This window comes from Petaurus breviceps, unplaced genomic scaffold (genome assembly GCF_028583685.1).
Source record: "Petaurus breviceps papuanus isolate PSGF00001 unplaced genomic scaffold, PetGlider_PUasm1.0 138, whole genome shotgun sequence".
Lineage (NCBI taxonomy): Eukaryota > Metazoa > Chordata > Mammalia > Diprotodontia > Petauridae > Petaurus > Petaurus breviceps.
Window position 1 is genome coordinate 20,506,215 of NW_027185694.1, and position 20,723 is coordinate 20,526,937.

Consider the following 20,723-nt stretch of genomic DNA (forward strand, 5'->3'; position numbering starts at 1 on the left):
TGTGAGCTTTCTTAAGAGGCCAAGTCCTCTGGTCTCTGGCTGCCTCTCGGCCCCTACCACATGAACTCACTTGCACAGACATACCCGCAGCCCCACTTATGGAACTGTGAGAGCTAGGTGGCCTCTTAAAAATTATCTGATCTATGACTCATCTCCCCATTTTACAGAAGAAAACAGATACAGAACTAGGGGTAGAGACAGGACTAATAACTCTGGTCTTCAAACTGAGCCGAATTGAATCTACCTATTTGCAGGACTGTCTCATTCACTATTAGAACCTACCACATGTAAACCATAAGAGTCTTGGAGCTTTTGTCTCATAACTGTCCTATGAGGCAGGACAAAACTTATCCTCATTTTTACAGAGATGGAAACTAAGACCCAGAAAGGGAAAGTGAGTTACCCACAGCTGATCACACAAGTCCAATAGCTGCCTAGCCTGTATTGTAAATATATTTTCTGATTGCTAGACCAGAGTTGCTAGCTAACCAGACACTAGGCTGCTAAGCATCCCCCAAATACAAGGAAGTCTAGTCTTGTTAATCGAGAAGCAGCCTAAGTAAGGGTTTTTCTTCCAGCTAGTTACCTCAGTTAGGACTCTGGGTGTGGCTCTGTTTTTCTTTCAGGGGATGTCTCTATCTTCAATCTCTTCTCTGCTCTGGGTCCCTCTCCCTACCCCTGATTGGCCCAGATTTCTTGAGTCTTCTCAGTTTCCCTTCCTCAGCTTTCTTGTCCACTCTCAGTGGGAATTCCCATCCCTGGGCTTAGTTCTGCTTTATAAGAACAGAGGAGAAAGGGAAAAAGAAAGGGGAGAGGAGGGGAGAGGAAGAAAGGGGAAGAGAGAAAGAGAAGAAGAGAGATTTTGTCCTTAGTGAGTATCCCTCTCTCTCAAAGTAGCCAGTGTTGGATTGGGTCACCAACTCCCAATTTACTCCAGGAAATCAGGCATCACATTCCCTATGTGGGTCTCCAGCTCTCTTGTCAGTTGGTTATTCCAGATCAATATTGACAAGCTGAGTGTTTCTGGGAAGGAGGTGGGGGGAAGGGCCAAAGCATGACCACTAATGGGGATGGGGTTGGTCAGGGAAAAAGTTGAAAAGAGTAAAAGAGGGAAGTGCAGGGAGGATGGGACTGCCCTTCTCCCTTCAGCTACCATGCTTCCCATTCTCTCTTCTTTTACTGACAAAATTCTGAGGACAGTCTACACTTGCTGTGTGCACTTTACTCATTAGACCTCAGATCCTTAATAAATTAATACTCAGATCCTAAAAAAAAATTGTTTTTGAAGCTTTCCATTCATTGTAATCAGTGCAGACATTGGGGTTGAGCTTTTTTTCCACTGAAAATAATTACATACACAGATCAGGGGTCAGGGACTCACAAACTGACCTTATTTGCCATCTTTCAAAGCTCTAGAGTACCTCTTCCTGTTAATCTTTCAAAGTATATTTACTAAGACAATTCAATACATTGTGCAGAGTTTTGGAAGGGGAATGGGGGACCTAGGTTTGAGTCTAGCTCTTTCACAATGTGCCTGTGACCCTCTAAAAGTTCTCAATTAACTATTCTATAATAATCCCTGTCCTATTTCCATGAGTTAATTAGGGATAATTAATCCTAGAATATTAGACCTGGAAGGGGCCTTTATAATATCAGAACTGAAAGATGCCTTAGATATAATCTAATCCAACTCACTGTTTGACAGAGTAGGAAGCAGATTCAGAAAAGAAGTGATCTGCCCAAGGCTGGTTACATTCTGACTCAGTGGCTGTGTTAAGATCAGAACCAGTCTCCTCTTCCCCAACAAAAAAATGCTGCCTCCCAGACAAAGGGAATTATGTAGCTGTGAGATACCTTTCCCCCTCACAACTCAGACAATATGGGGTTTGGCCAATTTTGCTTGTCTGGCTGATTTTCTAGGCACAAAACATACCTCACGTTTAAGTTGTTTGATTTTAAAATGTCTTCTCTTGATGGTGAAGAGATTCTAAGATATCAAAACAGAGGCTAGAGAAGGCAAGATAGAGACAGAGACAAAGAGAGAAAAATTGAGAGGAAAGAAAGGGAGAGAGAAAAAAAGGAAAGAAAAAGAGGGGAGACAGAGAGAAAGGAGGGAGGGATGAAGAGAGAGGGAGAGAGAGAAAAAGAGAGTCATTAAGGGCCACAGGGGTTCAGAAGAGAAAGAGATCAGTATGAGTGTCAGAAAGGTCTTTCTAGAGGAGATTAGGACTTGAACTAGGCCAGGAATGACTACAGAATTTGTACTGGCCAAGAAAAAGAAACAAAAAGACTTCCAGGAAGGGAGTGGCAGTGGGGTTAGGTTTAGAGTGGAAGGAAATGAATGATGGTCCTTAGGTTGGAAAAAAAGAACCATCTACTTTTGCAGATCTGGGCTCCAAGAGGTAGCCCAAAATGAGACTAGAAAGGGAGACTGGAGCCAGACTCTGAATAACACTGAATGCCAGGATAGAAGAGTTTGAAATTCATTTGGTAGGCAATGGGGAACTATCTTGAAGTATTTGACCAGGGGAGTGGCCTGCTTAGATCTATGCATAAGGAAGATGACTGGCACACTAAACTAAAAAGAGAGGGCAAAGACTAGAGGCAGAGAGACCAGTTAGGAGGCTATCACTGTAGTCCAGTAGACTAGTGATAAGGAGTTGACCTAAGTATATGGAATAAGCATTATTGTGGCAGGATCATAGATGAACTGGAAGGGACCTCCAGAGATACTCAGTACAACCACCTTGTTTTATAAACAAGGAAATTGAGGCCCTGTTAATTGTGACTTGCCCTAAATCACTGAGGTGGGATTTGAACTCAGGCCCCCTGACTCCAGAATCTGTGCTCTTTCAACCATAACTATATTGGTTGGATTTGAAGTATTTGGGGGGGGGGAGAGGGTAGGAGAAAAGTAAAGGACAAAGAATAAGAGATGATCCTGAGGTTTCAAACTTGAATGACTAGGAGGATGGTGATATCATTGGATAGAAATAGAAGAATCAGGGGGAAGGACAAGTTTAGGGGCAGGGGTTAAGATGATCAGTCCAGTTTGGGAGATATTAAGTTTGAGGTGCTAATGTGAATTCCAGGTATTGATATCCAGTAAACATATAGGTCTGCATCTAGGGAAAGAGGAGGGTTAGAGATTTAAATTTGGGAATTATCTGCATAAACTACCCAAACTAGATGGACTTATTTTGTTTGTTTGTTTGTTTTGGAGGGGGGAAGGCAAGGCAATTGGGGTTTCGTGACTTGCCCAAGGTCACACAGCTAGTAAGTGTCAAATGTCTTAGGTCATATTTGAACTCAGGTCCTCCTGACTCCAGGGCCAGTGCTCTATTCATTGTGCCACCTAGCTGCCCCTAGATAGACTTTTGAAATCATTTTTATAGATATTTGGAGTTTAATCATTGGCCCCCATTGGAATTTATTTTAAAGATGATAAGCACCTTCTCCCCTAAGGGCAGGGATGAGTCTTCTGGCTGTCGTAGGGGCTGAGCACTTAGGGACATTAATGATTAAATGTGAATTGTCTGCCAAAGCCTCCCACAGACTGAGACCATGGCTTTATCCAGCTCCATTGGAGTCTATTGGACTAACTCTGAGTCTAGAGATGTCTGCATTGGACTGAACCACAAGAGGGCCACACAACTCCTCCCAAGGCCACCACCCCTCTCACCTGTGCTCCAGCTTACCTGGCCCCACCCCCCGGAAGAGAAGGTGACCGAGCTCTGGAGAGAGACAGAGAGATCTGAGAATGGGAAGCCGGGTCCAATAGGGGGCCTAACATCCCCCCATCGATACAGGTGGGGCTATGGATGGGACTGTGGAACTGACTGCATGGGTCATGTCTGTAGAGGGAAGCTAAGGCTAGGGACCCAGACACCTGTGTTTATGGTAGAGAATTAGCTCTGGGAGAAAGAGGCTGAAAAGGCCAGGTATCCTGGTTCTAGGGAGGTAGCCTAAGACTGACAGCCAAGGTTTCAAGATCTGGGAAAGTTGAAGAACAAGGGCAAGGAGAATGGAGCCTTGAATTCAGGGGAAAATATTGATCCTGAGGGCTTAGACACCCATGTTCTGGGAGGGTAGGGGAGCCTGCTGGAAGGGATGCTTCATGAGAACCTGGGCAGTGGTAGCAGGGGCAGGGACTGAGACTATAATACCTGGGTTGGGGAAGCTCTGGGGCAGGGTGAACACTTTGGAAGCAGGGTTTATAGTTCTAAGACCTGTGAGGTAGGAAAGGCAGAAGAAACTGGGCTGACAGGTTCAAGATTAGGGAAGAAGAGAGGTCAAGAGATATCCTGGGAGGGAGGGAAGGGGGGCATAGATAGTGCTAGCCCTCCCTAACTCCTCTACTCTTTACCAAAGAGAAACAGGGGGCAAGGGCATAAAGAATAAGGGAAGAAGGTGAAGGGTGGGGGAGGCAGGATCTGGGAACTGGAAGCCAGGAACAGGTTCAAGATATGGTCCCCAGGGGCGGGGCCCAGGAAGTAAACAGAAACCAAGAGCCATAGCCCAACACAACCAGTTAGCCAGCTTGGGAGCTGAATAAGGGGAGGAAACAGGGCTAGGAGTCCAGATGCCTAGATCTTGGGAGGTAGAAGAGGGAAGGAAAACAAGAGGCAAAGACAACTGAATGCAGGAATAGGAAAGCAGCCTAAGGTGGCTAGGGTACTTGAATCTTAGGAGAGGGCTAGGGAGCAGAATGCTTGTTCCTGGAAGGGAAAGGGTTTGTGGGGCAGGGCAGAGCACTTGAGTCTTGGGATAAAACCGAACTGGAGGGATCAGGATATATAGGTCCTAAGAGGTAAGAGAGGGCTGGGGGGATGTACAGGGCCTCACACAAGGCAGGGCTGAAGCAATGAAGGCACTTAAGTCCAAAGAAGGAAGAAGGGGCTGTAAGTCTGGGTCCTAAAAACTGGGACTGAAAGACCCAATGCTTGGGCTCTAGGAAGCTTTGACAATGATAGATATTATTTGGTTCCCTCCATGCCTCAGTTACCCTTTGGGTAATTGTAACGGGAACTAGGCAAACATACATATCATTAACCTTTTATAGCATGAGGATTATTTGACTCGGTTAGGAAAGAAAGAAGGAAGAGAAGAAGGAAGGAAGGAAGGTCTGGGAGAGAAAGTTTCCACTCTGTTGAGAGTGGTTCTGGGGTTTGGCCCTGTAATAATTTGATGGTCCAGAGAATGAGGGAAGGTATGCTAGGACTCAGGAAGCAGGTGGGTCAGGAGCTGAGGAGCCAGAATGCCTGAATGGGAAGACAGTTAGAGACCAGGATATCTGGGACTAAGGAGAGGGAAGAGTTGAAAAAATTGGGAGTTAGAACACTGGTTCTAGTATTGAGCTAGCCATTACTAGGGGTGGAAGAAATGGGGATCAGGATGCCCACATCTTAAATAGGAGAGTAATCTGGGGATTAGGATACCTAGGTTCTGAGGTAGTTAGATAGAGGCTGGAGGGCTCCCATTAGCCTCTTTCTCTAGCTGGCCTTTCCCTTCCTCCCTGTAGATGCTTGGGGAAGCATGAACTCCCCCAGTAGTCCCCAGTTCCCTTCAGGGCTGCTCTCAGGAAGCACCTCCCCAAGTGGGGATGATGGCTTCTTCCCCTTTGTGCTGGAGAGGCGAGATTCCTTCTTGGGGGGGCTGGGGCCTGGGGATGAAAAGCCAGAAGATGAGCCTGAGGACCTGGCTGTGCTGCTTCAGCGGAAGGAGAAGGACTTACTACTAGCAGCTGAGCTGGGCAAGATGCTTTTAGAACGGAATGAGGAGTTGAGCCGAAGCCTGGAAGTTCTCAAGGCTCAACATGCTGAACGGGAAGAAGTAAGTATGATTGATGCCCAATTCCCCCTGCCTCCCAAAGAGCCCATATGGGTACATAAGGATCCTTAGTTAGAAAGCAGATGACTCAGACCTTAGGCCTGGCCCTGCCACATATGAGCCTGGTAAAGTCACTGTCCTTCATTGAAGATCCAGTCACCCATCTATAAAATGAAGAAAGGAATTGGCCTGAGTTGGACTAAGTTCTCATCCTGCTATAAAGCTCAGTATTCTATAATTCTAAACTCCCCAACATGTGTGATCAGACCAGTAAGCCTCTCACTCCTCCACAGACACACACATCCCTCTCTACCTCTTGACTGGCTGTCTGGAATACTCTGTCTCTTCATTTCTGCCTCCTGGCTTTCCCAGCTTCCTTCAAGTCCCAGTTAGAATCTTACCTTCTACAGGACACTTTTCCCAATCCCTCTTAATTCCTTCTGCTGTACCTTTCCTCTGTTGAGCATTTCCAGTTTCTCCTGTGTATAGCTTGTTTGCCTGTAACTGTATGTTGTTTCTCCGTTTAGATTGTAAGTTCCTTGAGGGCAGGGATTGTGTTTTACCTTTCTTTGTACCTCTAGCACTTAGGATGGCCCATAGGAGTCACTTCATAAATGCTTATTCAATGACTGACCCTGTCCCTTAACCCCTCCAAAAATACAGTGGTGCAGTAGAACATTGAATTGGGAGTTAGAAGACCCAGATTCTAAGAACCAGCTCTGCCCCTAACTGGCTGTATGAACTTGAGGAAGCTGTTTTCCTTCTGTGGGCCTCAATGTCCACATCTATAAAATGAGGGATGCACGACAGGACCATATAGTCCTTAAGGTCCTTTCTAACCATGGGTGTGCTATAACCTGCTCTTAGGGACTCAGAGGTCCTGATTATTAAATTTTCATTGTGAGCATGTATGCCTTGGATATTGACAAAAGCTACAAATCAGGGGTAGTTTATTTTGTTGATTGTCTAGATTTAAGTAATGGAGAAAATATTAATAATGCAGAATAAGCTGAAAAGTGTGTCATACATACATATTAGTTCCCCCCACCCACCCAGAACCAGTTGTTAAATATTTACCAGTACACTCTTTCTTCTAATTCTAAAATTTGGGACAATATAAATCCCATAGGAAGGGATCATTTCTCACCCCCTTTGCAGCTCATACCTGAGCTCTGCCCTGACAGAATTTATTTAGTTAGACCAGATTTTGAGCCTAGCCCTGTATTGGCCTCTAAGGAGAAGGGGAAGGGATGGATAGGAGGTCAATATTTTTCAAGAAACAGGCTAGGTTTCAAGAAACAAGACTGTTTGTCATCTCGGGGAGGGGAGAGATAGAAAGAATTTGGAACTCAAAACTTAAAAAAAATGTTTAAAAAATCATTTTAACATGTAATCGAGGGGAAAAATCAAACATAGATTTAAAAAAAAAGAAACAAGATTTACTAGCCTGGTGTTGATGAGAACTGATCAAGTCTGGGAGGGCAAGAGATCTGGTGCTGGCTCCACCTAACTACTAACTTGCTGTTACTGTGGGTGAGTCATTTCCTCTCTAAGCCTCAGTTTCTCCCTCTGTAAAAATGGGGAGTTGGACTTGGTCTTCAAGGTCCTGTTCACTTTTGATGATTTATGACTCACGCCCTTGAAGAAGATCAGACTATTAGTACCCTGGGAGTTCACAGGCAGATGAGAGCAGACCAAGCAGCCCCAGGTTCCACCTTCCCTCCTTCAAACAGCACAGCACAGGGGTATGTGGGTTCCCTTCTTCCTTTCCCAGGTCAGCCCACAGGAGTCTGGGTGGGGCAGAGAGCGTCCCCCCACCAGTCAGACAGGTTTGGAGAGACTGAGGCGTAGGGTATGGGGTGGGGCGGGGGCAAAGGAGTAATTACAGGGAGCCAAAGAAGCTGGGAGAGGGGAACCAAAGACCAAGGGAGAGAAGAAAGGAGGACAGGGTCTAGAGTGCAATGGGCAGGGGTATAAACTCAGGAGGACTGAGGCGGCGCAGGAGGAGGCTTCGAACCAAAAGCAAGAAGCCCAAGCAGAAGCAGCAGGTGAACGCTATTGGAGTGTTCTGAAGCTTCCTGACTCCTTTCCTCCTTCTCAGCCCCCTACAAAGTCCCAGGATCCTGAGTCCTGACTGAGCCATCTGTCTCTCTATCTCTATCTCCCCATTTTCAACTCTTCTCTCTCTGCTTTGGTATCTCAGCGGCTACAGCAGCAGAACCACGAGCTTCGACAGGGGCTGGCTGCCCGTGGAGCTGAGTGGGAGGCTCGGGCCGGGGAGCTGGAGGTTGATGTGGCTGCACTTAGAGCTGAACTTGGAGAGCGGCGTTCAGAGCAGCAGAACAGTGGGCGCCAGCGAGTTCAAGCACTTACAGAACTCAGTGAGCAGAACCTGAGGCTCAGTGAGCAGCTCGCACAGGTTAATCTAAGGGGATGGGGCTAGCAGGCTGGGCATTTGGATCCTGGGAGGGGAACGGGAACCAGAACTGTAATTCTCAGGGTTGTGGAGTGCCAGAGTCCTGGGTCACTAGAGAGGAGACTGGAGGCCTATGTGCTTGGGTCCTGAAGGAGAACAGAAGCTGGATAGCAGGGTCCTGGGAAGAATGCATGAAGAGCTGAATGAATTCATCTCCTTCCTCTCCCGGCCTTCTCCCCCAATCCTAACCACATCTTTATTAGGCCTCCCAGACAGAACAAGAACTGCAAAAAGAACTGAGTACCCTTCGAGGAGAATACCAGGCCCAGCTGATGGTGGGGACTGAAATGAGGACCAGACTAGAAAGTATTCAGGGAGAGGTAAGAGAGAGAGAGTCAGACCTGACCTTGGAGCTGGGGGAGAGGGAGTCCTAAAGCCCCTCCATCTCCATACCAGCTCTTTGGCTCCTCCCCAGAACCAGATGCTCCAAAGCCGGAGGCAGGACCTGGAAGGGCAGATCAAGAGCCTGCAGGAGGAGGTGGATCAGGGTCAGCGCCGAGTACAAGCCCTGCATGAAGAGCTGTTGCTGCTCAGAAGGGAGAAAAGGGAACACAGCCTAGAGGTGATGGGTCAGAGCTGGCATGAGAAGGGGTTGGGGGAGCAGGGACATTAAGGGCCTGGGACAAGAACAAAGTCTGCAGTGATGGAGGGGGTGAGTGGAATGCCATCCCTATTGTGTGCACTGCCAGCCCCTGATGTTGTTTACCATTGCCAAGAAGAAGATAAGGTATAGGGTCACTGAGGGATATTACCTATAAGGAAACTGAGGCCCAGAGATTTCCCAAGGGACACTCAGCCTAAGAACCAGGGCAGGAAACCTAACTTCACATCCAGTGCTCCTTCCTTTACCCCTGCCCTCCTCCAAAGGAAGAGGGTCTTGGTGAAAATAGGATCTGGGATAGGAGAATCCCAATGGGCCAGAACATCAGCGTCTATGAGCCCAGGATTCTGCAGCCATTCACTTTCTTTGGGGATCTGCCCATAGTGCTTTTGGTGCCACCTGGTGGGCCAATATCACTTCTGGGCCCAAACGGAAGGAAAAGATGGGAAGAGGCTGAATGTATTTATTTAATCATTCAAATCTATTATGTGTGGTCAGCAAGGATTCATTAAGGCCTGCTAAGTGCCAGGCATTATGCTAAGTGCTGGGGTTGAAAAGGAAGGCAAAAACAGTGTTTGCCCTCAAGGAGCTAACAGTCTAGTGGGGAAACAATATGCAAACAACAACTACAAACAAGAAATATACAGGATTAATTAGAGATAACCAAGGGAAGGTACTGGTGTTAAGAGGTGTTGGGAAAGGCTTCTTGTAGAATGAGAGGATTCAGCTGAGACTTGAAGGAAGTCAGGAAAGCTGGGAGGCACAAAGAATTCCAGGCATAGAGAACACCCAGTGAAAATGCATGGAATGTCTTGTGAAGAACAGCAAGGAAGCCAGTGTTACCAGATCAGAGAGTACATGAAGTGTAATGAGGTATAAGAATACTGGAAATGAAAAAATAAATAAATGAATGAATGGATGGATGGATGTATGGATGAATGAATGAATCAATCAATCAATCAATCTTAAAAGGTCGCCTCGGTGGCTCAGTGAGTAAAGCGCTCCGGAGTCAGGAGGACCTGAGTTCCTGTTCCGGCCTCAGACACTTAACACCCACACAAAAAAACTAGCCGTGTAACCTTGGGCAAGTTACTTAACCCCAATTGCCCTCCAAAAGACAAAAAAAAAAGAATACTGGAAATGTAGGAAAAGGCCAGGTTATAGAGGGTTTTAAAAGCTAGAGAATTTATATTTGATACTGCAGGTGATAAGGAGCACTGAAATTTATTAGTGACAAGGTGAATCATGACCTGCATGGTCAGACCTAAGCTTTAGAAAGATTACTCTGATACCAAAATAGAGAATGGACTGGAGTGGGAAAAAGACTTGAGGGAGGAATACCAACCAGCAGGCTGTTGCAATCATCCAGGCAGCAGAAATGGGTATATAAGAGATATTTTGACTTGGCCACAGATTAAATATGGGGTGTGAGAAAGGGGGACAAATAAAAGATGACACCTATATCATAAGCTTGTCTGACTGGGATGATGATGGTGCCCTCAGCAGTAAAAAGATGTTTAGAAGTGGGAAGAGTTGGGGGGGGGGGGAAGATTATTTCAATTTTAGACATGTTGAGTCTAGTAAACTATGAGATATCCAGTTTGATATCCAATAAGAGAGTTGGAGATGCAAGACTGAAGCTCAGGAGAGAAGTCAGGGATGGATGGATAACTAGATCTGAGTAGAGATAATAATTCATGGAAGCCAAGATCACCAAGAAAAATAGTATAGAGGAAGAAGAAAAGAATACCTAGGACAAAGCCTTGGGGAATACCCATAGTTAGTAGGCAACTGTATGAAGATGCAGCAAAGGAGACAGAGATGGAACAAATAGGTAGGAGAACCAGGAGAGAATAGTGTCACCTAGAGAGCAAACAATATTAAAGAAAAGATGGTGGTCAAGAGTGTCAAAGGTTGCAGAAGTCAAGAAGGATGTGGATTGAAAAAAGGGCCACTGGATATAGTAACTGTGATCACTTATAACTTTAGAGAGAGCACTGTCAGTTGAATGAGACTGAAAGTTAGACTGCAGTTAAGGGAGTGAAGAAAAGGACGTGGAGGCATTGATTGTAGACAGCCTTTTAAAAGAGTTTTGCTATAAAACAGAAGAGAAACATTAGACAATAGCTAGTGGGGATGGACAGATCAAATGAGGGTTTTTTGAGGATGAGGGAGAAATGGTCTTGTTTTTGTAGGCAGCAGGGAAATCTACCCATAGACAAGAAGAGATTACAGATGAGGAAACTGAGGCAAACAGAGGTTAAATGGTTTGCCCAAGGTCACACTGCTAGTGTCTGAGGTAGGAACCACAAGGTCCAAGGTTCTTGCTCGGGGTGGCATGGGGCAGAGGGGAGGAAGGCAGTGAGGAAGTACTTTGAAAAGATTTGGAAAAGCTAGTAGAATGGGTGATCTCATGAATCAATTAGGCAAGTGTAAAAGGATTGGGTAGGACGTTATGCTAGATTTTGGGGAAAGATGCTAAGACAAGTAAGACTTTGTTGCTGAAGGGCTGAATTGTACCTCTGCTCCATCATCAGCTAGAACGGGCCCGCTCAGAAGCCAGGGAAGCACTTGTGTCACTCAGACGTCTCCAACACCAGGTCTCTGAGCTTGAGGAAGAATCCCGGCTCCAAGATTCGGAGGTCTCTGGGGCCTCCCTGCAATCTGAGATTGCCCACAGCCTAGATGAGGGAGACCCCCAACTTCCAGTGGCACCCCAGGTAAGTTCCGATCAGGACTTACAACTTCTAACAATTCCTCAGACCACAATGTAGGAACAGTTAATACTTAACAGAAACTAGTACCCTTAAACTGGTTTTGGGTAGGATCTTACTTACTCACCTAAGTACACTGGGTACTCACTTTATCTATGCCTAGCCTTCCGAAATTGCAGGCTACATTTATTGTTGTTCAGTCATTTCATTTGTCTGACTCTTCATGACCCCATTTGGGGTTTTCTTGGCAAAGATAGAGGAGTAGTTTGCCATTTCTTTCTCCAGCTCATTTTACAGATGAAGAAACCGAGGCAATGAGGGGTAAGTGACTTGCCCAGGGTCACAGTTAGTGTCTGAGGTCAGATTTCAACTCAGGAAGGTGAGTCTGCCTAACTCCAGGTCTGGCACTCTATCCACTAAGCCACTTAGCTGCCCTAGGTGCCCACCTAGCTGCTCCTATTCATGTCATACTTACATTTCTCCTCTAGAATCAGTTGCCTCTTTGCAAACGGGCATGCTACAAGAGGTAGTTCCATCACAATTTTCGGTCATAGGGCCTCACCCTGATAAAGAAAATTAATCTTCTCTTCCTTACTGGAGGTTCTGGTAGACTAATGAAAAATCAACTAGGCCCAGCACCATTCTTTTTCCTTGGTTCTTAGGAGATCCACAACCCTAATCTCCACAATTCAGCAGAACCCCAGTCTCCTCCAGAAGAGGGTTTAGAGCCCCCTAGGAAGAAAGCCTCCATGAGTCCCAGAGAAATGCTGGAAGAGAAAGAGGTGGAAATGGAACAGCTACAAAATGAGGTGAGCTGAATTAGGTTTAGGGCTCAGAGTCGGGGGGCGGGGGGCGGGGAACATAAGGAGCTAAGAGAACCAAACAATCTCTAGAGATCAGAAAGAAAACCACTTAGATCTCAGCACAGAATCAATCATCTATGGGTTCTGGAACACTAAGTGTCTCTCCTGCCCTCTCCCCTAGTTATCTTTAAGGGTGGAAGAGTTGCAGTCCCTCCGAGAAGAACTGCAGAGACAAAAAGAACTGAGGGAAGACAAAGACCCCGAGTCAGCACTGAATAAGGCATTTTCTGACCGCGATGAAGCTGTGAACAAGTAAGCCCATCTGTCCTTTTCTCGCTACACTCGACAGCTTGGTATGTTAGAAAGTCCTCAAACTCAGTCAGAAACCCTAGGTTCTAGTCCTAGATGTCAATAAACTGGCTGTAGAATTTTGCTCCCCAAACCTTCACTTTGTTCCCATAGCTGCCCCACCTTTTCCTGTCTCTTGTGTTTATCCAGAACCAAATAGGGAGAGCTCTGTGTGATTCACCATCTATTTCCCACCTAGATCTTTGGCCCTCTCCCTGGAACTGACCCGGGTCTCCCTGGAACGGGACTCTCTTTCACGGGAACTGCTTCGAACTATCCACCAGAAGGTGGCATTGTCTCAGGAACTGGAGGCCTGGCAGGTAAAAGGGGCAAAGCCCTACTGGGGGGAGGGGTGGTGGTAAAGTTGATAGTACTACCCTACCTGACCCCTTTATTGTTCTTCTTCATCCAGGATGATATGCAGGTAGTGATTGGACAACAGCTTCATTCTCAGAGACTAAAGGAGCTTAATTCCCAGCCAGCAGTCCCCCACCATGATGCCACAAAATTCTCCTTGGGAAAAGGGACAGGGGCTGGTAGCTTCTTCACCAACCTTTTCAAAAGGACCTAAGGGGTGCTTGGACTGCATATGGGACTGGTGGCCTGGAGGTGACTTTTTTGGAAAGGGTTGAGGGTGCTAGGGCTAAAGGGGACCAATGATACGGGGATATGGGTTGGCAAAAGGTAGTTAGACTCCAAATCCTGGAGCACAGCAGAAATGGGGGCAGAGAAGGCTTCCAAATCAAGGCCCGGCTTGGGAGGTTAAACCTCCTTCCCTCCAAAAGAGCTCTAAGAAGTGTCTATTTTGCATATTCAAAGGCTTATCTTTTCTAAAACACAATAAACTTCCCTTAGCCAGGGGTTGGGGGAATACATTGGGGTATTTATGTAACAAGGTCTAAGAGTAATATATGGGTATTATCAATCAAATCTTGGGCTTTAGTTTCTGAGAGACTGGGTGGATGGAAAGTTCACCAAACTGGACTAAATGGCTTCCTTTTTTTTTTTTTATTAACAAAGTAGATCCTAACAAGTGGGGAGGGGAAGATTGGAGTGGAGGGTCAGGAGAAAGATAAGGAGAAAGCTCGGTATCCAAGGTTAGTGAAGACATCAACCCTACAACTATTTCCTGCGGCTGTCAGGACCTAGGAGAGAGGAAGGCAAATAATGAGGACCAGAAACCTGAAGTTTCCCCTGGCTTCCCAGATCCTCTTCCTTCAAGACCTATGGGATCTTACCTTGCACTCTGGTGCAGCAGGCTGCTGGTTGAGGCTGAGACTAAGCAGGCTGGGAGAAGAGCCAGGTACCTGGGCCTTCAGCTCCCCACTCAGCTGCCACTGGTTCACACAGGGTCCTTGCCCTGCTGAGAGGATCTGGGGAGAAGAAATGATGGGAAGCCTAAACTTAGCAGACAAAAGCCTGAAGACAAGGGGACCAAGTGCCAGCTGGGAAAGAACAAAGGATGAAAGCTCACCAGGTCTTGGTAGAAGGTTACATGCTTCTGTGGGGCCCGAAGTGGAAACACTGTTGTGGGTGTGGCAGATCGAAGGTGCCAAAGAGTAAGAGCAGGGCCACCTCCACATACCTGGAGAGAATGGTACTCATCATCATCTATCTATAATTATAAATCACTTGCTTACCTCCCACCCTGGAGAGAATTTAATTTAAAGCACAAACTCTTTTTCCCAGAGCCCCGAGCTGCTCACCATCCAATCTGAGTCAGTTGCTAAACATCCAATCCACTTTCCATTCTGGGGTCGAGCACACTCCTGAGAAAGAAGAAAAGGGAAAGGGAGGCGAGAGAGGAGGGAATAACCATTTATTAAGTGCTTACTATGTGCCAGTCACTGCGCTAAGAGATTTGCAAATATTATCTCATTTGATCGTTGCAACCACTGTGGGAGGTAGATGCTATTATTATCTCCATTTCATAATTGAGGACACTGAGGGAAACAAAGATGAAGTAACTTGCTCAGGGTTATATAGCTAATAAGTGTCTGAGGCCAAATTTGAACTCAGATCTTCCTGACTCCAGCATTCTATCTACTTTATCACCTAGCTAATCTAGCTAACCCACATGTGTGTGTGTATAAAAGAAAGAACAGTGAAAGTTTTACCTCATGCCTGTAAACTTCAATGGTTTGAACCTCCTCACCTGTACGAAGATCTGAGAAAAGACACAGTGAGAACCTGAGGATATGGCTTACTACTTTTCTTTATTTCTTGTTTCTACTGACCTCAGCCCTCTCCTGCTCCATATCCCTCCCTGACAAATTTTTCGGTCTATAGTCATAACCCCCCAGACAACTGTTCCCTTACCCCAAAGACGAACAGTGCCATCCTCACTCCCAGACAGCACTTCAGGACTCCTTTCCCGAAGAGCTAGACAATGAATGTAATCAGTGTGACCTCGAAGTGCACGCTGGTGAAAAATAGCAAAGACTAGTCAGCTAGGACCCCTGAAAGCTGTCTCCTTCCACCTCGGAGGGCAAGGGTGTATGTGCTAAAATGTCTGACAAACATGGGAGACAGTGGAGAAGGGAGAAGTGGTAAAAAGACAAGACCCAGCAGTATTATAACAGCATGGGCTTCGTTTCCTAGGAGTTTGCCCAGGCAGATATACAGAGATTATCCACCCATTTGCCATGTCTACAACTTTGGCCCTTCTCCATACCTGACCAGGAACCCTAGCCCCAACTTACTGTGAATGTCCCTGTCTCCAGATCCATAGTATGAAGCTGGCAGTCACCTCCTGCCAAGAGGAGGGAATTCTCCTGTAGGAGAATGAAAGTAAAGAAGAAGTCAGAGAGTACAGAGAGACTGAAGGGATTGAAATGAAGTCAGGAGTAGGGTTTGGATAGGACAGAGGCATCAGAAAAGAGCCCAGAGTGGGCTAGGTTGAAAGCTAGCTGAAAGAGAATCATACCTTAGGGTTAAGCAGCAAGGAATTGATTTCAGGAACTTCCAAGCTGCTCCTGTTTAGAAGGGCAAATGGGGTCAGCCTGAGAGGAGGAAAGAGTACTAGCAGGGTCCCAACCCAACAAGCTTGCTCACCTGTATGGGGGATGACGGCTCCATACTTCCTTACAGCCCTTTGGAAGAAAGAGAGCATAAAAAAGATCCAGAGACTCCCTTTCTGACACTGAAGCAACTTGCTCCTCAGCCTTCCCAAGAGGTGCTCCTTTCACTAGATATAATCCCCACCCTTACCTTCTTTATGATGTCCCCCCAAAGCCAGGCTTTCACTTCACCATCCCCTGCACTAAGCAGATGTCGGTCTGTCGAGACCAGGCTGTACACAGGGCCATCATGGGCTAAAGGAAAAATTGTGGACTCAGATGAATGCCTACCAAGTAGAGGGTCCCCCTAACTCTGAGTCCTGCACTGTACCCCTCCCCCAACTTCCCTACATCACCCTAACTCCTACTCCCCAATCCAAATTGTCTGATGACCTCACCCACCTACAAAGGTCACCACTGGCTTCTTACTTTCCTCTTTGGCCTCTGAGCTCAAAGCAGCTGATAAACTGAAGGGGGAGAGAAATTATTTAGTGGCGCTGAGAAGTGGGGGAAGGGTAACAAGGTTCTGGAATGGAAAGTAAGCCCCTGGGGGATGGTCGGTTAAGTCAGGGTTGGGTGAGCGATCACGATGGGCCAACCCCACTTAATTCTGGGAAGGGACTTCAGAGAAAGGAGCCTTGGCTGCCTGCCTTCCCATACCTGAAGATGGCAATCTGCCCGTAGTTGTTCCCTGCTGCTAGGAACTTGCCACAGGGGGAAACGCTCTGGGAGAAAATGGTCATGTGCAACCGCTCCAAGGCCCGCTGGACTTCCATCTGCGGAGGAGCGGACATTGGCGTCACACACAGAACCCCGATATCCCAGAACCAGCACCCGCAGGGCAGGGCCCTTCCTCGATCCTAGGCCTGGAGCCAGGCCAACCGCTGCCCAGTCTTGTCTGGGCGGACTGCCCCCCGCCCGCCCCGCCTCTCCCCCCTCCCCCCATGAGAGCAGTGTGGGATGCAGGAAGCGACGTTCCGAGGAAGGCAGATTTTTTATTTACATCACAACTCATATCCCTCCGAGTCAGGAAGTTTTTCCTGACATCTAATCTCCTTCCCTCTGGCTGCCATTTTTGTTTGGCCTGTTTCCTCTGCCTGGAAGCCGGCCCACACCCCACCATGCCGGCGAGACCCCGCCCACGGGATGACGTGTGGGGAGAATGGCGCCCCACCCCTCGAGATGGGACTACAGCTCCCAGAAGGGCCTTCCGACGCCGACGAGTGACGTAAGAGCCAAAGGCGCGCGGCACAGCTCCGCCCTCACACCTCCTCCTCCCCCCCCCCACGACGGGCGTGGATGGAGCCCCCAGCTTCCGTGAGACCTCACGAGCACCCGGCCTGCTGTGGTGAGTGCTCCCAAGGCCCGCAAGCAAGCTCCGCAGCGCCCCAAACCCAACTCCTCGGTGTGCGCGCGCACGACTGGCCCCTCTCGCCCTCCGGGCTCGGACCCACCGTCCTGACGCACGCCGCTCCCCGCGCCTGCGCGAAGCCTCCGCTCCGCGCGCGCCTTGGTTCAGCGGCACTACGCGCTTGCGTAGTAGCGACCTCCTAACCACCGGTATCTTGCGGGGCCGTCCTTTCTCTGCAGTGTGTCCCCGCCCCACGGAGGTGCAGACACGCTCGCTGGTGGCCGAGCCCTGGCAGTCTCGAGGCTCCCTATGCCCCCCGTTTCGGGGCAGCGGGATCTGAGCCTCTCTTACCCGCAGGTTCCCGGAACTCCCTGATCCTTCAGACTCCAATGGATCTGGGCCGTCCAGCTGGGGCCCAGAAAGATCCCAGGAAAGCACAGGGGCCAGACAGGACCCTGGATGCCTGGTGTGTGACCCTGGGGGCAGGGGGCAGGCGGGACCCCGAATACCCCGGATGCCTGGGTGAGGGGGTGCAGAGGTGGGGGCCAGAGGCCTAGAAAGCAGGGTTCCAGAGCACAGAACAGGGGACCAGGGCTGCCTGGAGTGTGCACAACTCAGCGGGATATTGGAGACCAGGATGGGCCCTGGAGTGCGCGAGAATGCTCGACTTCCTGGCCATAGAGCTGATGCTGACCAGCATCATAGAGCTGGGAATTCGGGGTCAGCATGACCATCTTGCAGGGCACAGGAGATGATGTAATCCTGGCTGTGGGGCGCCCAGATGAGGACTGAGAGCCTGGCTGCTATTGCTGGAACTGTGTATCACAGGGCACAGAAGTAGAGGCTGGGCATCAGGATTCAAGTGTCATATAATTAATCCACAAAGCTGAGGATTGGTGCCTTGGAGGTCTGGCTCAACTGTGTCAAGCTCAAATAGGGGGCCACTTACCAGTTTTAAAATGTAATGCTATCTATGTTTTATTGTATTTTTATTTTGTTAAGTATTTCCCAAATACATTTTAACCTGGTTCAGGCTGCACTCAGGTTTGACATTTCTATATTGGAAAACGCAGAACTAGAGCGTTATATGGTATTGAGTTATATGGTATTGTACTAGGGAGTAGGAGACCTGGATTTTATGGACACATGAGTACATACATATATAGGATACAGAACTGAGACTGCCGGGGCTTAGCTCCCAGGGTTAGATGGTACAGAGCTGAGGATGGGTCATCATCCCAGTGAAACAGAACACAGGGTATGCTTGCATGACTAGTATGCCTGAGTTATAGGGCAAAAGGTTGGAGGGCAAGGGCCAGGGTATCTGGATACCCTGGTACAGGTCTAGGGAAGAGAACTAGTGAAGGGAAGAGAGGAAGGGGTTGTGGCCTGGATTGGAGAGAAGCTTAGGTGTCTATTCAAAGGGCAAAGGTCTTGGGCCTAGAACCCCAACATGTTGGTTCTAGGGAAGGAGGAAAAAGGGTTTAGGCTTTAACTTTGTCTCTTCCACAGCTCTCTTCCCCAAGGAATTCAGCCCCAGAGCACCAGTCAATTGCTGGAGGATGACCAGTGAGTTTAGGGGAAGGAAAGTGGTTCCCCCTACCCCTACCTCCCATTTACTAGAATGCCCATCCTTAGGAACCAATACCCTCTCTCCTAGGCCCCAGAATTCTTCTCCCTAGGTTCTTCCCCCCCCCAGCTCTCCTTACTCCCCCCGCCCTCCCCCCAGGCCTAAGAGACAGCATAGTACCATGAAAGGTGCTTGATTTGGGATTAAAGAACCTAGTTATTTAACCTCTGTAGGACTCATTTCCTCCTTTGCAAAATTAACTAGATGACATCTGCATGGCCTTCTAGCTCTTAATCTGTGATCCATCCCAAAAGCCTTCTCTCCTGGTCCATTTCCTGGCCTCTTTTTCCAGGGACTCTCTTCAGAAGCATTTCCTGTCTCAGGAGAACATGGTTTCCCATTTTTCTCACCTCAGCCTGGAAAATGATCACCCCTACTGTGGCCCATCAGTAGCTTTCTCCATGGGCACTCCAGCCCCACCTGTGATCAGGTAATGACATTATGCAGCTCAAAACGTTCATTGACCTTCCATTACCACCAAATAAAAAGTTCATGCTCCTTACTTGAGCATTCAAAGCTCTCTAGATAGTGCCTTATTACCTTTCCAGTCTTATTTCATGTTACTCCTCATTCTGCTCAAGCCAAAATTCTGTTCTCCCCACCTGTCTCCCTATCTGTTCAAGCTCTACCCATCATTCTACGTCCAGTACAAATACCATCTCTTCTGTGAACCCTGATCTCCCAAGCCAGAAATGATCTGCTTCTGCCTCCTTCTAGTTTATTCACTTATCAAATTCTCCCCTGATTAGTTGTGTCTATTATTTCCCCTGCTAGAATGAGATCATTCATTTTTGTATCCCCTCAGTTCATGTAGGTGCTCAGTGTTCAAATTATTAAGTCTTCCCTGGGTTTGGGCTCTAATTTCATCTCTGAAATTTCTGGGATTCTACCTCAAATTAAGAGCTGCCTTAGCTCCTGTTATCCCCTAGGACCAATTACATCTCTTCTGTGTCAGTGTTACATTTAGCTAACTTTGAACAAGTTCTTGTCTTCATCTCTTTCCCCTCCCTCCAGGCCTTTGGAAGACTCTCTTCACTCAACTGAGGATTTTGGGGTCCTCTGCCCCAGCCTCCTGCTGGCCCTGTAAGTGTTGGAGAAGGGGAAGGGAAAGTACCAAGACTTATAACAAGATTGAGTCCCCCTGACCAAAATTTTTGCTTCTAGGAATCCCCACTCAGAGCTACTCCTCTGGCAATATCCAGGAAATCAAATTCCAGAAACCCTTCGGCTGCTGAGACTGGGGGGCTCCCAGGTATACCAAAACCCCCATAGTGGGGAGGCAATGGATCTCTGAACCTCAAGCAACTGCCCCTGCCCCTCAGGAACTCAAGCCTCTCAGTACCCCCAGCCTCAACTCCATGAGTTGGAAGTGGGCAGAATCTGGCCTTCTCTGGAAACTATAGACTCAAAAGACCAAAGAGGGTCTAGACACCCATATATTGTACACAGAAATAGAGAAGAGCACCCTCAGGTTTGAGAGAGGTCTGTTACATACACACACAAATTCAAGAGCTGGTGGAAGAAATAGAACCACAGACTGTCTACTGTGAGAAACAGAGGGTAAGGAACATCTTAGGGGATGGGGTGGCTCCCATAATGGGGAGTCTTTGTGAAAGCAAAATAAAGATTGGTGGGCAATAAAAAGCAAATAGCTTTATTGGAGGGGGGAGAGTTGTCGGGGGAGTTGGGGCCCGGAGGGGACAGATGCCAGGGTTCCTTTCAGTCTTCCCTGGAAAGCGAGTCAGGGCTAGACCCGCCCAGACATTGAGAATGTGTGAGTCAGGGCCCCGCCCCCACCCCCGGCTGACTCATACAAACTCTTCCCTGCTCCAGCAAGAGAAACAGTTGGGAACCAGGCCAGAAAGGGGTATGGAGATGCCCAGCTCTGTTAGAGGGAGACTTGAGTTCAGAC

At 47.9% G+C, this 20,723-nt stretch overlaps 3 protein-coding genes across 6 annotated transcripts; 2 read left to right on the forward strand and 1 right to left on the reverse strand.

The window, feature by feature from the left end:
* Positions 1-3,655: 3,655 nt before the first annotated feature.
* On the forward strand, positions 3,656-13,701 carry BICDL2 (BICD family like cargo adaptor 2). The gene is made up of 10 exons (XM_069107190.1): positions 3,656-3,809; positions 5,522-5,832; positions 8,033-8,248; positions 8,509-8,625; positions 8,721-8,867; positions 11,444-11,626; positions 12,283-12,429; positions 12,605-12,735; positions 12,971-13,091; positions 13,184-13,701. Exons 2-10 carry the CDS (start codon positions 5,536-5,538, stop codon positions 13,340-13,342), a joined length of 1,518 nt encoding a protein of 505 aa, XP_068963291.1. The 5' UTR covers positions 3,656-3,809; positions 5,522-5,535; the 3' UTR covers positions 13,343-13,701.
* Positions 13,702-13,760: 59 nt separating this feature from the next.
* THOC6 (THO complex subunit 6) lies at positions 13,761-17,523 on the reverse strand. Of its 4 annotated transcripts, none has more exons than XM_069107205.1 (13): positions 17,285-17,523; positions 16,491-16,606; positions 16,233-16,297; positions 15,982-16,085; positions 15,826-15,863; positions 15,698-15,773; positions 15,474-15,545; positions 15,091-15,193; positions 14,889-14,938; positions 14,478-14,540; positions 14,246-14,356; positions 14,010-14,144; positions 13,761-13,916 (listed from the first exon to the last, which is right to left on the reverse strand). In XM_069107205.1, exons 2-13 carry the CDS (start codon positions 16,604-16,606, stop codon positions 13,833-13,835), a joined length of 1,017 nt encoding a protein of 338 aa, XP_068963306.1. In that variant the 5' UTR covers positions 17,285-17,523; the 3' UTR covers positions 13,761-13,832. The 4 variants fall into 4 exon arrangements, with proteins under 4 accessions (XP_068963306.1, XP_068963308.1, XP_068963302.1 ...); XM_069107207.1 differs by having other exon boundaries at positions 17,155-17,288; XM_069107201.1 differs by lacking the exon at positions 17,285-17,523 and adding an exon at positions 16,834-16,976 and having other exon boundaries at positions 15,698-15,746.
* On the forward strand, positions 17,042-20,460 carry HCFC1R1 (host cell factor C1 regulator 1). The gene is made up of 6 exons (XM_069107234.1): positions 17,042-17,178; positions 17,539-17,647; positions 18,694-18,750; positions 19,104-19,241; positions 19,826-19,894; positions 19,976-20,460. The coding sequence occupies exons 1-6, from the start codon at positions 17,130-17,132 to the stop codon at positions 20,103-20,105; spliced, it is 552 nt and encodes a 183-aa protein (XP_068963335.1). The 5' UTR covers positions 17,042-17,129; the 3' UTR covers positions 20,106-20,460.
* Positions 20,461-20,723: the final 263 nt, after the last annotated feature.